At 41.4% G+C, this 16895-nt stretch overlaps 1 protein-coding gene across 1 annotated transcript; it reads right to left on the reverse strand.

Moving 5' to 3' along the window:
* Positions 1-12015: 12015 nt before the first annotated feature.
* Positions 12016-16550, reverse strand: C6H11orf91 (chromosome 6 C11orf91 homolog). The gene is given in 3 exon segments (XM_031941823.1): positions 12016-12272; positions 15888-16181; positions 16184-16550. Coding segments are annotated over 3 exon segments (639 nt in total). The 5' UTR covers positions 16443-16550; the 3' UTR covers positions 12016-12186.
* Positions 16551-16895: the final 345 nt, after the last annotated feature.

Genomic DNA, 16895 nt, shown 5'->3' on the forward strand with positions numbered 1-16895 from the left:
GCTATCTTCTAATTCTTGAATGAGAAATCAGGGTGGTCCTGAGTGAAAATTCTATGATTTCCTCAGGGAATAAGGTCATTCATTTGGGATCCAGACAAAGTTTGTAGGTATCCCTTTTTACATAGAGTACACCAAATTTTCTCCGAGGGTTCTTGTACCATACATAAGTGATTTCTTTGGAATTTCAAGTAAATTTTCTCTTAATTCCTATACAAAAATATACCCGGAATTTCCATTCATTGGAACCTTATTATGAAAGGGTAACTCATCTGGAACTTATAACTCACAGCTCACAAGGATGAGCAGGTTGATTTAAAGAATGTCAGACTCATAAAAATCCTCAGAGATTTAGGGTTTGAGAAGATCACTAAGTACTTTTGATTGACATTAAAATCAATTTTTGTATACTTGTCCTATAAGGCAAAGAATGGGTGTCCCTCACTTCTTCCTGATATTCCAATCTACTCTTGATTAGCAAATTGTGATTTTGTACCTGGATTGATATTTCTGCTCTTAAATCATTTGAAACTTCCACATCAAAATGTGTTTTAAAAAGAAACAAAATCTACTCTGCCGTTGGCCTTGAAGCACTATGTATCATCCTGCTAGGCTTAATGAGTACACTTCAGTCAATTCTCCAATTTGTGTATGAGGAAGCAGGAGAGTGGATGTGGGTGGAGTGGAGAATGAATAGGCTGTTGATAAAAACAACCAGACATCAGCTGTTGACCGAGTGTGGACATGTACAGGATTATAGATTTAGAACTAGAAGCTACCTTGTTATTCAATCATGTCTGACTCTTCATGACCCAATGTGGAGTTTTCTTGGCAGGAATGCTTGAGTGATTCACCATTTCCTTCTCCAACTCATTTTACAGATGAGGAAATTGAGGCAAATAAAGTTTGATGCCTTGCCCAGAGTCTCACAAAGTCAAAGTCAGCCACTAATTTAAAAACAAATGGGCTTAATAGCTTCAAGTGTCAACTCAGGAACTCAGGAAGATGAGCTTTTTTGACTTCAGGCCCAGTACTCCATGCACTATTGAACCACCTAGCTGCCCAGAAAGTACAGTGTACCAAACCTATCAATTCATCCATTACCAAAATTATAAGTGAACTTCATGAATGTTCGCCAAGAAAGAAAGGACATAGAGGCTCTGGAGTCCCAGAGTTGTACATTGCCTTGGCTACATATGTTTCCTACATGTGTACCTCAATATCATTGTACTTTGTTTGTGCTCACCATGCCCCACTGTATATTTGTGAGCAAGTATAACCCAGATTTGGGAAGAATATTTTATGCCAGCTGTTCTTGCTATAGCATTTGGGTAAATACCTTTGATAAGAGGTAGTAGGTGTTCATTAAAGGGAAGCAAACTGGTAAGGGCTCATGAAGAATAATAGTAGGAAGAATCAACTAAAAATTGAAGTACTGGTAGCCCCTCTTGGGACACAACTTGCAAACACAAATGAAGGTTGGAGGGAATAGTCCTATGGAAATACCTACAAAAGGGTCCTATGCCGGGATCTAAAATTCTACGTCCTAGGATCTAGCCCTAACACTCTCTTCTATATTTTAAGCATCTGTCAGCTCAAATAATCTATATTCCAATGGTTCGCTGACTTTTTGGTGAAAGGACTCCTTTAAACTCTTAGAAATTATTGAGGATCCCACCAAAGAGCGTTTGCTTATGAGAGTTATATTTGTTGATATTTACTATATTATGATATTTTAAATCTCAGTATTGTTGTGAAAATAATTTTGATCTTATAGACCCCCTTAAAGTATCTTCAGACTTCCAGGATCATACTTAGAGAACCATTATTATTATAATCTAATTATTATAATAGATTATTATAATCTATTATTATAATCTTAGATGCCTTCCACTTTGACATATTACATTCTGGAGACTATTTTCTAACGTTCCTTCCAGCTCTATTATTTAATGTTCTGTGTTCTAAGATCTCTTCCAGATCTGACATTACATGTCCTGTGTTCTGAGCTTCCTTCCAGCTCTGACTCTTTATGTATGCATTCTCTTTCCACCTCTAGAGGGAATGCACAAAATCACCAGTAAATCCTGACAAAGGAACCAGCAAAAGTTTGCTTCTAGAAACTCAGACTCAACAACTACACTTATTTTAACCACTAATGGATTTAATTAGTTCCAAGTGCCATCTCCCTTTCCAAATGTTTTTTAATGGATTTTCTTTTAATTAATAATTAACAGACTGATAAAAATGCACTCCTGTTGAAGTGCTAACAAAAGGGAGTAGCTGCTCAAAACAAACTAATTACCTACTGCCATCTAGTGGGCTTGATCTGCTTAGAACATTTTATTTTCCCAGAAAATTTCATTTCCATTCAATAAATGTTTATTAAATGCCTGTTCTTTGCAAGGTATTGTGCTAGCCACTACAGAGAGGAAAAGCAGACACACTCCTTCTCTCAAGGATCTTACAGACTAGAAGGGGATAAGATATGACCACAGATAAGGTTCAGCCTAAGGTTCAAGAAAGATGAGAAATTCCTAGAAGGGACCATACCAGGAGTGAATTCCTAGGAAAACTATCAGACAAGTGGAAAATTTTTAACAGATTCGATGGTGAAAAGAATGTATCTATTTGGGGGGGGAATTCTACAAAAATGCAGGTAGAAGAGGGTAGGAAAATTGTTAAGATCAGTTTGGATGGAATAAATGCACAAAATGTATGAAAGGAAATAGGACAAAATATGACTGAAAAGCAAGTTTCAATAGCATAGGTTGTATTCTGCCTGGGCCAGATGATTTGACCCCATCTCCCAGCCTCTCTCCTTTGGAGTTTCCTAATTTGTGATTAGAATTAGGCACACGGCTCCTTTCCCCCATGGTCTCTGCTTCCTTTGTCCACTCTTCCTGATTCTGATATTCTGTTTACTGCTTTGTGGCAGTGAATGGAGAGGGTGGCAGTGATGATGGTGATGGTGGCAGCCAATATTTACGCAGCAGTTGATCATTCAGCAGGCAAGATCTTTCAGTCCTGCGAATCAGAAGAGCTACCCATATATATATATGGTTAATAATTAATGAGCTCCATGATCTTGGGTAAGTGACTTCCTCACTCTGAACTTCAGTTTCTTCATCTGCTGACACAAGAGGTTGAACACGATGAGAACTAAGATTCCTTTCATCTTTCATGTTTTTTTTTTTTAACTGGAAATGCTTCTGTTTTCTGGTAACCCCCACTGAGTTCCTGTAAGCAGGCTGCCTTTGTTTTTACCCAAAGATATCATGGATGGTGATCATTTTATACAAATGTAAATAGAAGGGGAAAAGATTAAAGGAATTGGCAGCAGTTCTCATCACTGTTCTTCTATTTAGGTAATTTTCAGGAATGGAGCCATTTTTTTATATTTGTAAAGGGACCTCTTAAAGGTTGGGGACAGCCTTTGATGAAAAGATGCCATTTATTTTTCCATCTGTGAGACTGATCATTCTATGGCTGGCTCCTCTCATCTATGGTATTCTCTCTAAGTTATATTCCAGGGCATTTTGAAGGTCTTTCTTCTGTGTGACATGTGGATATCAGTTTAAATTCCCTTAATTCTGAAAGATGACTGTGACATCAGAAGGGTGATACCACGACATGTAAAAGATTTAGATTGAAGCAAGGGAGGACTATGCAAAAGTTATCAGGCCCACTTTCTCCCCCAACACCATGTGGGTCCAGTGACAAGATAAGGGGGACTAGAGATGGGAGACCTTGATCTTTTTAAACTAAGGTCTTTAACAGGTTTTAGTTTGACTGAAACAACACTTAATCAGTGATTAAGCTAGATAAGAAATAAATAGGTCACCATATCCTCTGCTGCATGGGGATCTCACCATCTCTAGCCTCTTCATTCTCCCACAATCTTCATCATATATCACATAGAAGAATTGCACATGTCTAACATATATTGGATCACTTGCCATCTAGAAGAGGGGATGGGGGGGGGAGGAAGGAAAAAAATTAGTACACAAGGTTTTATAAGGGTGAATGTTGAAACTTATTCATGTATTTGAAAATAAAAAAAATAAAAATAAGTTAAAATTTAAAAAAACATAAAAGAGTTTGAATGAACTGATGTTAAGTGAAGTGAGCAGAACCAGGAGATCATTGTAGATGCAACAGCAAGATTATACAATGATCAATTCTGATGGGCATGACTCTTTTCAACAATGAGATGATTCAGGCCAGTTCCAATGGTCTTGTGATGAAGGGATCCATCTGCACCCAGAGAGAGGACTGTGGGAACTAAGTGTGGTAAACAGCACAATATTTTCACTCTTTCTGTTGTTGTTTCCTTGCATTTTGTTTTCTTTCTCATTTTTTCCCTTTTTGAACTGATTTTTCTTCCGTAGTATGATGATTATGGAAACAAAAATTGCACATGTTTAACATATATTGGATTACTTGCCATCTAGGGCAGGGGCTAGGGAGAAGGGAGGGAAAAAAATTGGAACACAAGGTTTTGCAAGGATGAATGTTGACAATTATATATACATATGTTTTGAAAATAAAATGTTTTAATAAAAAATTAAATTAAAACACTTTTCCTGCATCTACTAAGATAATCCTATGATTTCAATTGGTTTTGTTATTGATGTAGTAAACTATGATGATAGTTTTCCTAATATTGAACCAGCCCTGCATTCCTGGTACAAATCCCAGCTGGTCATTGTGTGTAATCTTTGTGATATATTGCTACAATCTTTTTGCTAATGTTTTTAAATTTTTGCATCAATATTCATTAAAGAAATTGGTCTTTCTCTGTTTTGGTTCTTTCTAGTTTGGGCATCAGCGCCATATTTATCTCACAAAAAGAATTTTGATAGGACTCCTTCTTTGCCTATTTTCCAAATAACTTCTATAGTATTGGGATTCAACGTTCTTTAAACATTTGATAGAATTCACTTGTGAATCCGTCTGGTTCTGAGAATTTTTTTCCTTAGGAAGTTCTCTGATGGCTTGTTCAACTTTTTTTTCTCTAAGATTGGGTTCTTTTAATTATTTCATTTCTTCTTCTGCTAATCCGAGTAATTTATATTTTTGTAGATATTCATCCATTTCATTTAGATTGTAAAATTATTGGTATATAATTGGGCAAAATAGCTCCTAAAATTACCTTAATTTCTTCACTGGTGGTGAATTCATCCTTTTCATTTTTTAATAATGGTAATTTGATCAAATTTTAGTCAAATTTACCAATCATTTATCTCTTTTATTGGTTTCAGGTCTTAGTTTTTATTAGTTTAGTTTTCTTTCAATTTTATTAATCTAACCTTTGATTTTCAAGATTTCCAATTTAGTCTTTAATTGGGAATCAATTAATTGATCTTCTTTTTCTCTATTTTATTGATGTAATCAATTAGAAATATAAAATTTTTCCTAAGTACCTCTTTGGCTACATCCCATAAATTTTATCTCATTGTTGTGATTTTCTTGAATGAAACTATCGATTGATTCTATGATTTGTTCTTTAAACCACTTGTTTTTAAAATCAGGTTGTTTAATTTCTAATTAATTTTAACCTCTCTTTCCATTGTCCATTACTGAATATAATTTTTATTGTATTATGACCTCAAAAGAAGGTATTTATTATTTCTGCTTTCTTCATTTGGTTATGTGGTTTTTATGTCCTAATACATGCTCAGTTTTTTGTATGGGTGTCACATATTTCTAAGAAAAAGGTATATTCTTTTTATTCCCATTTAATTTTCTATAGAAATTTATCTTTTCTAACTTTCCTAGAATTTTATGAACCACCTTAATTTCTTTCATTTATTTTTTGGTTAGATTTATCTAGTTCTGAGAAGGGAAAGTTGAAAGCTCCCCCAGTAGTATATTATTATCTATTTCCTCCTATAACTCATTTAGTTTCTCCAAAAATTTAGATGCTATACCATTTGGTGCATATTATTTAGTACTGATATGACTTCATTGTCTGTAGTACCTTTCAGCAAGATAGAGTTTTCTTCTTTATCTTCTTCATTTATTTATTTAGATTTTCTTTTGGACTAGGTAAAAGAGGAGATTCTGTGCGTCGTTTATTACCTAGTCTTAATCACTGAATGGGTACAGCCTTAATCAAATGGAGACCTGTTGAAGACATTAGCTTAGAAAGGATAAGTTCTCCCATTTCATCCAGGGCCACCTCCAGTCATCTTGATCTATATTTTGCTACCAAATGCAGATGGCTCTGGAGGGGAAAGTGAGGCAGGTGACCTTGCACCACCCTCCCTCACTTAAATCCAATTCATTTGCATATCATAGCATCACGTCCGGATGTCTTGGTCCTCTTTGAACAAACAACAATTAGACCTAGTTTTGCTTTTGCTTTGTCTGAAATGATTTCTACTCCTGCTTTCTGTGGTTCAGCTGAAGCATTATAAAGATTTTGCTCTAGCCCCTTATCTTTACCCTATGTGTATCCTCTGCTTCATGTTTCTTGTAAACAACATATTGTAGGATTGTGGTTTCTAATCCCTTCTGCTATCCAGTGAGTTCATCCCATTTGCATTTATAGTTATGACAATTAATTGCATATTTACCTTCATGCTACTTTTCACTTGTTTATTGCCCTCCTTATGCCCCATCCTTTCCCTCCTCACAAGTGTTTTATTTATTATTTCTGCTTTTCCCAATATACCTTCTCTTTTACTGATATCTCATCCTCCTTGTATTATCCCTGTCATTTTTTACTTCCTTATAAGTAAGCTATATTTCCAGATCCAATTGAGTGTGAATGTTATTCCATCTTTGAATCAATTTTGATTAGATTTAAAGTTTAAATTTTACCTGCCATTCTTCCCTCAATCTTCCCTTCCATTATAATATCTCTTTTAAATCTCTTACATGAGATAATTTACCCCATTCAAACTCCCCCTCTCTCCTTCTTCCAATTCAATTTTCCTTTTCATCCCTTTATTTTGTTTGTTGGGGTATCATCCCATCAAAGTCACGTTGATGAGGTTAGTGGCAGTCAGAGAGTTATGGAAATCCCCTTTTGGTCGGCACACAGATTCTTCATGAAAGAATTCATGAACTTGAAATATTAATCGGCAAAAATGAGAGTTTATTGTTGGATAGGAAGCCAGTTTTGCTAAGAGACCAATTTCTTTAGTAGCAAAGTCCTATTAGAGAAATGAAGGCTGGCACTGAGAAGAGAATGCCTTCTCAGAGGGCAGGGTCCTAGAAGCAGAGAAAGCTGCTTTAAACTTTCTGCAAAGAGTGAGTTCAGAAGTTGCCCTTTAAAAAGAGTCTTGAGGCTTCAGATTTCAGAAAGCCAAAGTCCCCAGGCCTAGATGCTTATAGGTATCCGGCCCAAATCTTCAACTGGAATTCAAAGGGTCTGGCATCCTCAAAAGATAAAAAGATCAAAAGATTTTTGACCAAGATTTCTAATTGAATCAAAGGGTCTGGCATCCCTAAAAGATAACTTATATGGGGGAATATACCTTCCCCAGGAGGGCCTGAGACTCCAAAAGGGACCAGAGTGATAATATTAAAGGAAATAGTTTCCTTCCCTCTTCAACTTTTTATATCCACACTGCTTACATAATTGCTCTTATCATAATAGAGTTGAGAGTTACAAGTATTATCTTGCCATATAGAAATATAAGCAGTTAAACTTGCTGAATTTCTTATGTTTTCTCTTGTTTCTTTTTTGGTTTCTCTTGAATCTTGTATTTGGAGGTTAGTTTTTTTATTCATCACTGGTCTTTTAATTAGAAATGCTTGAAAATCCTCTATTTTGTTAAATTTCATTCCCCCCCCCCCGAAAGATTATATTGAATTTTGCTGAGTAGGTGATTCTTGGGTGTAACCCTAACTCCTTTGCCTTCTGGTATATCATATTCCAAACCTTCTGATTCCTTAAGATGGAAGCTACCAAATCCTATGTATCCTGACTGTAGCTCCACGATATTTGAATTGTTTCTTTTTGACTGCTTGCAATATCTTCTTGCAATACTTGAGCTCTGGAATTTAACTATGATATTCCTGGAAGTTTTCAATTTGGGATCTCTTTCAGGTGGTGATCTGTGGATTCTTTAAATTTCTGTTTTGCCCTTTGGTTCTAATAATTTATTTGATAACTTTTTGAAAAATGTTATCCAGGTTTGTTTATTGATCATGGATTTTAAGTAGTCCAATAATTCTTATCTCTCCTGGATCTATTTTCTAGGTCAATTGTTTTTCCAATGAGAAATTTCTCTTTTTTTAAATTTTGTTTTATTGTAGCTAAATGTTTCATAGTTATGAGTTTCTACCTGACCAATTTTAATTTTTAAGAAATTTTTTGGTGAACATTTGTACTTTTTAAAATTTGGTCAATTCTGTTTTTTAGGGAGTTATTTTCCTCAGTAAATTTTTGCATATCTTTTCCCTATGATATTTTTTCTTTCATGATTCTCTTGCATTACTCTTTCTTTTCTCAATTTTTGTTCTACTTCTCTAATTTGCTTTTAAATATCCTTTTTAAGCTCTTCCAGGAGTTCATTTTCGGCCTGTGGCCAAATTCCATTTTTCTTTGAGGCTTCACATATAGCCATTTTGACACTATTATCCTCTTCTAAGCCTTGAGCCTCCCTAGCACCATGGTAACTTTCTATAGTCACTTTTTTTGCTCTTTGTTGCCTTTTTTTGTGACTTGATGTTTGTGAGAGTTGGATTCTATTCCTACATTGTTCTATGCTTTTTGTACTGGGGCTCTGGGTCTTACTGCTGGCTTTCATTAGGCTTCAAAGTTTAACTGCTTTTTTTTCTGGAGGGTGGGTTTCCCTTCTGGCTTGTACTGGGGAAAGAAGTCCTTGCTGTTGGCCTCCCCTGGTTAGGGGGTTTAGCAAACCTGGTCTGCTCTAGGTTTGGGGCCTTGCTGATGGGTTGCTATGGTAATAAAGTCTTTCTAGTGGCTGGCCCTGGAGGAGGAATCTTGTTTTTGATCTGCTCCAGGGTTGAGGCCCAGCTGTTAAGTAGCTATGGAAATGGAGTCTCTCTGCTGGTAGATTCAGAAATTGGGTGGGAAGTGGTGAAGTGGGGAAAGTGGGTCTCACTATTGGTCAGTCCCTTGGGAGGGCTTTACAAATGGCCAGCAAAAGGGTCAAAGTCTGTCTAGCAGCTTGTGCTGGGCATGGGGTCAAGGATGTAGGGCTTGCACAGACTACTCTAACTTGTCTAGAGGACTTCTGGTTTCCAGGAGGATGGGGCCTCAATGGTGGATTGCCCCAGGCATGGAGCCTTGCTGTGAGGCTACCTGCTGCTGTTGCTGCTGCTCTTGGACCTTGCTTCCCTCCCATCCCAATGAGACAGACCTTTCCTGTCAGGCTGGTAAGCTGCTTCCCTGCTCCTAGAGCAGTTGAGTAAGTTTTCTAGTTGTTTGGAAAGGATTGGAAGGGCTTCAAAGAAGTCCTTCCTAACTTGGCACTGGAAGTCAACAAGTATTCTAAGAGGTGGAGATGGGGGAATGAACGCATCACGAGACTGGGATAACAGCTTGCATGATTACACACCCGTGGGAGATAGAATGGAAGTTCAAGTCAGTCCCATTGAACAAACATTAATAAGGACCTATGTGCCACACAAGGGATTTGGGGAAATAGTTTAAACTGTCCAGTTTGGCTGCAATGTAGAGTGCAATGATCATGGAAGACCTTAAAGGTGCAATTTGCTTTTTATCGGACAGGTTCTGGGAAGACTGGCAGTGAGTGACATCAGCCCTGCCATGAAAGGCTGCGATCATGAGACCCAGACCTCCTGAGATGATCACAAATGCCCAGTTTCTCAAGGTCACTGAACAATCCCAGCTAGAACAGCAGGACCAGGTGGCCATAACATGCCTGAGATGCTATAGCTGCAGGATCCCAGGACAAAACTAGTCTCCTGGCTATAAAATCAGGCAATAAAAATGTTCAACAGTAGGCTGTTGCTCCCCTGTCTGCCACTACTTCTGCTACTCTGATCAGCAAGTGATGCTGTACAGCTGACTTCAAAATGGCAACATATTCCCCACTGGCCATTATTCTAAACACAAGTTAGGATTAAGAAGAAGAAAAAGCCATGGTCTCTCATGTTCTAATAGTAAGAATAGCTCACCTATAAAAGCCTTTCAAATTTGCAAAGTACATTAACTTATTTGATCTTCACAACAACCTCTTTCACAACTTGGTATCCAAAATAGTTGGATGCTATTTTTATCCCCATTTTACTAATGAAGAAATTGAGCCTCAGAGAGGTTAGGTCATTTGCCCAGGACCCCACACCTGGTGAATGTCTTAGCTGGAATCTGGCCTTTCTGATTCCAGGTCCTGGGCTCTATCTACTACTCCATGGTTTTAAAAACACATACCACTCTCAACAGCTCACTTTTAAAAGCTTTGTGAAGCAGCTTTCAAAGCTTCATGTTCTTGGGGGAAATGTTAGCTTTTAAAATGAGATTCCTGGGAGATGGTAATGAATTAGAACAAAAGAGAACAGTCACGGAAAGAGAAATAGCTGGATGGCAAAAATAAAAAATAAAAAAAAAACCTAGGATGACAATTGTATAAGATCCCAAAAAAGGGAGAAATACAGTGACTATATGTAAGCTACTGCCCTTTCACTTCCATTCTATTTACTTATCTGGGAAATAAATAAGAAGAGTTAGATTAGATCACCTCTTCTAGATAAGATTCCTTGCAATTCTAAATCTGAAGTCTGTTGATTGGCTGAAATAAATAGCACTGTTGATATTTAAATGATAATTAAAATTGGATAAATAAACTAATGATAATTAAAGTTGGATTTTAGGATCAAGGGACCCTAGAGATTTTTCTAGTCCAAACCCCTTAGATTACAGAGAAAGAGACTGAGGTCCAGGGAAGGGAATGGAACTGCTCATTCCCAAATAAGTAAGTAGTAGCAAAATCAGGATTCCAATGCAGGTCTTTAAGCTAAATCTGGCTCTCCTTTTCTGCCATGACTGCACTGCTTTCTTGCTCCAACTTTCTCCAGCCATGTCCCTTCTCTATAAGTGGGGTCATATTGACCTCAGAGACACATGGACTGTGCTGGGTGGGCTGTGAACTCAGCATGGCCAAGAATGGCTCCCATTGGCCATTCCAGTATGTCTCAGAGTATATGAGATTGCTCAGGGAGGGACTCGGGAGGAAACAGACTAGGAATTAAATCTGAGGGTTTTGAGTGCATTTGGGGGCAGAGGAGAATAGAGGGTCAAAGGCAATAGAGATAGAATGATATCTGTTTGCATCTATTCTTCATATACCTATATATACACACATACACATATACACACATATACAAGTCTCCCTTGACTAGACTGAACTCTGTGGACAGCGATTATTTCTATCTTTGTTCTTAAAATACCCAACTCATTGTCATTCAGTTGCATCCAATTCTTTGTGACCTCCCGGACCATAATGTCTGTGGGATTTTCTTGGCAAAGATATTGGAGTGGTTTGCCATTTTCTTCTCCAGTGGATTAAGGCAAACAGAGGTTAAGTGACTTGCCCAACTTATAGTAGACATTTAATGAATGTTTGTTGATTGATTAAATGATCTAAGCTGACACGGTCCTTTTCCAAAGGAGAAAACCATACTCCCCCTGCTGTTTTCCCTCTGCTCTCCCTCCCACAAGTCCATGTGATCTCTTTCCAGAGGTTGCCCGGCTCTAGGTTCAATAACAAAGACTGATCCGTCTGTCCGGTGCCTTCCACCTCAGAGGTTGTATGAGTCTGCTAATGAACTGTCACCCCGCTTCTCTGCTCCCCTCCTTCAAACAGCAGGAGCAGCCCCACCGAATAGTACTGCCTTCAGACTCCTGATCCCCTTGAAAGTCTCCTTCCCCAACCCCAGGCACCCCAGATTGCAAACAAGCCAATAACATCTTCTGGCTTCCCGAGACCCATCAGATGCTCAGGAAGCAATCCCATCAGGCAGAAAAAAATGGCCAACACCCACCAACATTAACAAAGAGGAGCAACTCCAAGGGGCTTACTAGACAAGCTGACGCTGTATTTGTAATGTGCACCTGGGAGCAGGAAAGAGGTAAGGAACTAAAGAACAGAAAATAGTTATATCTGAAACGGCAAGAAACGGGATACATTCTCTACTCAATAACATCTAACGCTATGGAGATACGGTAACGCGGCCTTCGACATCTCGTTAGGAGAGCGGCGTGGGCTTCTTCAGGTGCTGCCTCATCTTTATGCCTTGCAACTTTTCATCTTTTAGTGCCTTCAGGAATTTATCTGGAAAAGAAAAAACATGGTAGGTCAGTTGGGCTGGCTCCAGGCTTTGTGGATCAAAAATGCTCGTTGCCTTGGAGTTTGCTTCTGTGGAACGAGTTTGTTGATGCAAATCATGGGTTCATAGGTTAATTCAATTCAATAAGCATTTATTAACAGCCACAGATTTATGTGTAGGGCATTATCCCATTATCCTTGAAGGGACCTAATGTATAATAATAGTAATGGTGAGGAGTTAGATAATATTTTTAAGATTTAAGATTTTTAAGATTTTAAGATTTGCAAATATCAGCTCACACCACCTTTGATGGGGACGTGCTATTATTATCTCCATTTTACAGATGAGGAAACTGAAGTAGACAGAGTTTCAGTGGTTTGTCCAGGATCACACACTTAGTAAGTATCTTAGGATGAATTTGAACTCAGATGTCCTAACTCCAGATCCATCGCTCTATCCATTCAGCCACTAATGCTTGAGCCACACTAACCTGACCTTAGAGGTCATCTAGTCCAACATCCTCATTTTACATATGGGGAAACTGAGACCCAAGGAAAAAAAAAACTAATACAAGTCACAAAGGATTAACCCCAGGTGCTTGGATTCCAAAACCAGCCCTGTTTGCCCCATGTGGGTTTTAAATGAAAACTTTACCTGTGTACAGCCAGAGAGACAAAGAGGAAGAAAAGCAATATGAGTAAAGAAATCTCTTTAAGACTTAGTATCAAAAGCAATATGAGTAAAGAAATCTCTTTAAGACTTAGTATCATGTAATACTTTTTCCTTTCCCATTCTGAGCCTGATTCCCCATTCCATCCCCACCTCTCTGCCATTATCTGTAGGGATTCAACTAAGTTTTTTTTCCATCTCTAACTGTCTCATCCCATGATCTTTAGACCCTTCTTTCTAAGAGATGGTTTCTCCCTTTTATGAGATGAGCTGGGTTATCTTTAAGGCCCCTTTGTAAAGCCATCCTCTCATCCCAGCTGCCTATTACCAGATCCTCTAAGTCACTTCTCACTGAGGCTCAAAACCTCTGGATCAACTCTGTCACATCTTACATTTGATTCCCTACACACTCTCTGACCGAGTGCACTCTCCCCTTTGCTGTTTATTCCTATCTTTGTATCTTTGCATTGACTTCTCCATGCCTGGAAGCCTCTTCCATGTCATGTCTATCTCTTGCTTTCCTAGTGGTTTCCTCTGAAGCTCAAACCCTGCCTTCTTTGAGTTTTTCCCAAGTCATCTAGCCATTTTTGCTCTGAAGTTTTCCATCTAGTCTGTGTGATTAGCTAGTTGTATGGGCAAATAAGAGATAATAGTGGATAGAATACTGTGTCAAGAGGACCCGAGTTCAAATCCAGCCTCAGACACTTACTAGTTGGGCAAATTACATAAAACTTGAGAACAGAAATTTTTTTTTTTTTGCCTTTCTTTGTGGGGAACATTGCCTGACCCAGGGTGAGTACATAATAAATGCTTGTTGACTGACTGACTAAACTTCCAGCCCTACAATACTATATGCCATCTGCTCTCTGGCCTTGGTTTTTCCTTTTTTTCCTCAGATAGTCACTGAGAATCCTTCTAGCCCAGAAAATCTAGGATCCAGTACACGGAAAGTTAGATTTTCTCTATCTTTTCCTTTCCCTTACAGATCCTAGGGCTCAAAAGAGATCATATATTCCAACCATTCATTCATTCAGGACTAAATGGGGCTTCAGAAGAAAAGTGACTTGCTTATATTCCTTACAAGTCACACATGCAATGAAATCAGGTTCAAGCCCCAGAACTCTGACTCAATTCAATACTATTCAGCAAACACATATAAAGCATATACTGTGTGCAAAGTGAGGACACAAGATAAGATAATGGATAGAGGCAAACACATATAAAGCATATACTGTGTGCAAAGTGAGGACACAAGATAAGATAATGGATAGAGGCAAACACATATAAAGCATATGCTGTGTGCAAAGTGAGGACACAAGATAAGATAATGGATAGAGGCAAACACATATAAAGCATATGCTGTGTGCAAAGTGAGGACACAAGATAAGATAATGGATAGAGGCAAACACATATAAAGCATATGCTGTGTGCAAAGTGAGGACACAAGATAAGATAATGGATAGAGGCAAACACATATAAAGCATATGCTGTGTGCAAAGTGAGGACACAAGATAAGATAATGGATAGAGGGAAACACATATAAAGCATATACTGTGTGCAAAGTGAGGACACAAGATAAGATAATGGATAGAGGCAAACACATATAAAGCATATGCTGTGTGCAAAGTGAGGACACAAGATAAGATAATGGATAGAGGCAAACACATATAAAGCATATACTGTGTGCAAAGTGAGGACACAAGATAAGATAATGGATAGAGGGAAACACATATAAAGCATATACTGTGTGCAAAGTGAGGACACAAGATAAGATAATGGATAGAGGGAAACACATATAAAGCATATACTGTGTGCAAAGTGAGGACACAAGATAAGATAATGGATAGAGAACTGTCAAAAACCAAAAATAAAAAAAAAAAATCTAACTGATAAATGCTTATTGATTATTTCTAGTCAACAAGTCACCGAGGAGGTGAAAACCCAAGCTCAGGGTTTCACATACAAGAGTCCTTTCCTTTCAGAGTTCTAATGGCTAGAGCAGCCCTCTGGGTTCCTGGGCCTGAGGAACTTGAAGGCCCTCTCAGTGAGTCCCCGCAGGTCTTTAGAGAAGCAGCCCAGCTGGTACAGTGAAAAATCTGAGGGAAGGAACGTCTGCCCGAAAGAAATCCCAACTCCAACATACCCGACAAGCGATCATTCAGCTCATCCACAAGGAGTTCTGGATCCTTCACTTAACACATCTATGACCACATCACTGCACCAAAGGAGACTCAGTTTTCTTAAATGGGGAATGGGGCAACTACGCCAAAGAACAATCAAAAGGTGACACAACCGCTGGAGTGTCGGAAACAAAAGGTTTGAGGAGCCCTGGGCTTGAAGTCAGGACTGGGTCCGGGTTTGACTGCTCACTCGCTGACTGTGGGATCACGGACCTTCTCTGCCCTAGCTTCCTTATCTGCGAGATGGAAGGAATGCTACGCACAAACCCCTGCCTGATCAAAAGGGCGTGAGGAAAGCATTTGGTAAAGCCTAGATTTTGATGCGGAAATCCGAGCTATTATCTTTCAGTTCGCTGAAAAGCTGTATCCCGCTAAAAGGAAGAAGGGGAGGTGCCGCGGGCAAGCCGCTTGGCTAACCGCCTTGCAGTAAGGGCTCTGGCCCGGAGACCCCCGGAGGGGGCTCGCTCTCCCCGAACGCCCCTTCCTTGGAGAACAGGAAGATGGGGCGTGTCGCGATCTCGGAGCGGAACCTTCCTTCTGGTACCTCAGTCCCCCCCTCCATAAAGCAGGGGCCGGACGAGCCTTTCTGAGCTCCCTCCCACCCCCACGCAGCGAGCGCCCCGCCCGAGCCCCCAGCCCCGGGGTCCGGGAGGATTCTAGGGCCTGGGCCGCCCCGCCGAAGGGAGGCGGGAGGCTGGGGGGCGTGGGGAGCTGGCGCCCGGGCCAGCACCTGGGCCAGCTCCCGGGGCCCGAGGGGGCGGGGCCACGCACAGCGCTGGGAGTCAAAGCCGTCCCCGGTGATGGTGAGTAGCTCCAGCTCCTTGATGCGGATCTCCAGCTCGCACAGCTCGTCGGGCTGCGAGGCGGCGGCGGCGGCGGCGGGGCAGGCGGGCGCCGGAGGCCCGGGCGGGGGCGGCGGCGGCGGCGGCGGGGGCGCGGCGCCCTCGGGGCCGGACGGCGGCGAGTAGAAGAAGCGCAGCGGCTCGTAGGGGATGGGGCCAGGCCGGCCGGCCAGGGCTGGGGCACGGGCGCTCGCTCAGGGGCCCAGGCCGGGCGGCGGCGGCGCGGCGGCGGGGCGCGGCGGCGGGGCTGCTGGGCCGCCGGGCTCCGGCCCCGGCCGCCGCGCCGCCGCCCCCCAGCCCGGCCCGGCGCCCCGGCCCCCCGCCGCCGCCCCGCCTTGAGCGGCACGAAGAGCTTCTTCCAGATGTTGAAGTCGTTGAGGGGGGAGGACGAGATGCCGCGGTCGTAGAGGGATGGGAAGTAGAGGGGCGGGGCGGGCCGCTTGCTCATCGTGGGGCTCGGGCAGCCGCGCCGCCCCTTCGGCATCGTTTGAATGGGGCGGGGGCTGAAGCCTGCGGGCCGCCACGTGGCCGGCTGGAGGGCCGCAGACCCTCCCTCGCTCCACGGGCCACGCCCCGGGACGCGCGGCCCCGCCCCCGGACCGGACCCCCACCCCACCCCACCCCACCCCGCGCGTGCTGGCCAGCCCCTGGGGCGCGCTCCTGGCCCCCCTCCAGGGGCTCCTGGATCAGCCTCCTAGCGCTGGCGCCCCCCAGGTACCGGACCACATCTGGGACGCGCTAGGAAAGGCAAAAACCAGATGTCGGCCCTGGAGAAGATGCGGCTCCCATAGGGAGGGGAGAATACAGGCCAACATCCGTGTCCGTGTAAGAGAGATGCTCCGAAGGGAGTCCCCGTCGGAAGGCAGTAACATCAGTGAGAACCGCTCCGCAAGGCTGCAAGGGGGACCGGGAAAGCCCGGCCCCCTCCGAGGAGGCC

The sequence above is a fragment of the Sarcophilus harrisii genome, chromosome 6, assembly GCF_902635505.1.
Source record: "Sarcophilus harrisii chromosome 6, mSarHar1.11, whole genome shotgun sequence".
Taxonomy (NCBI): domain Eukaryota; kingdom Metazoa; phylum Chordata; class Mammalia; order Dasyuromorphia; family Dasyuridae; genus Sarcophilus; species Sarcophilus harrisii.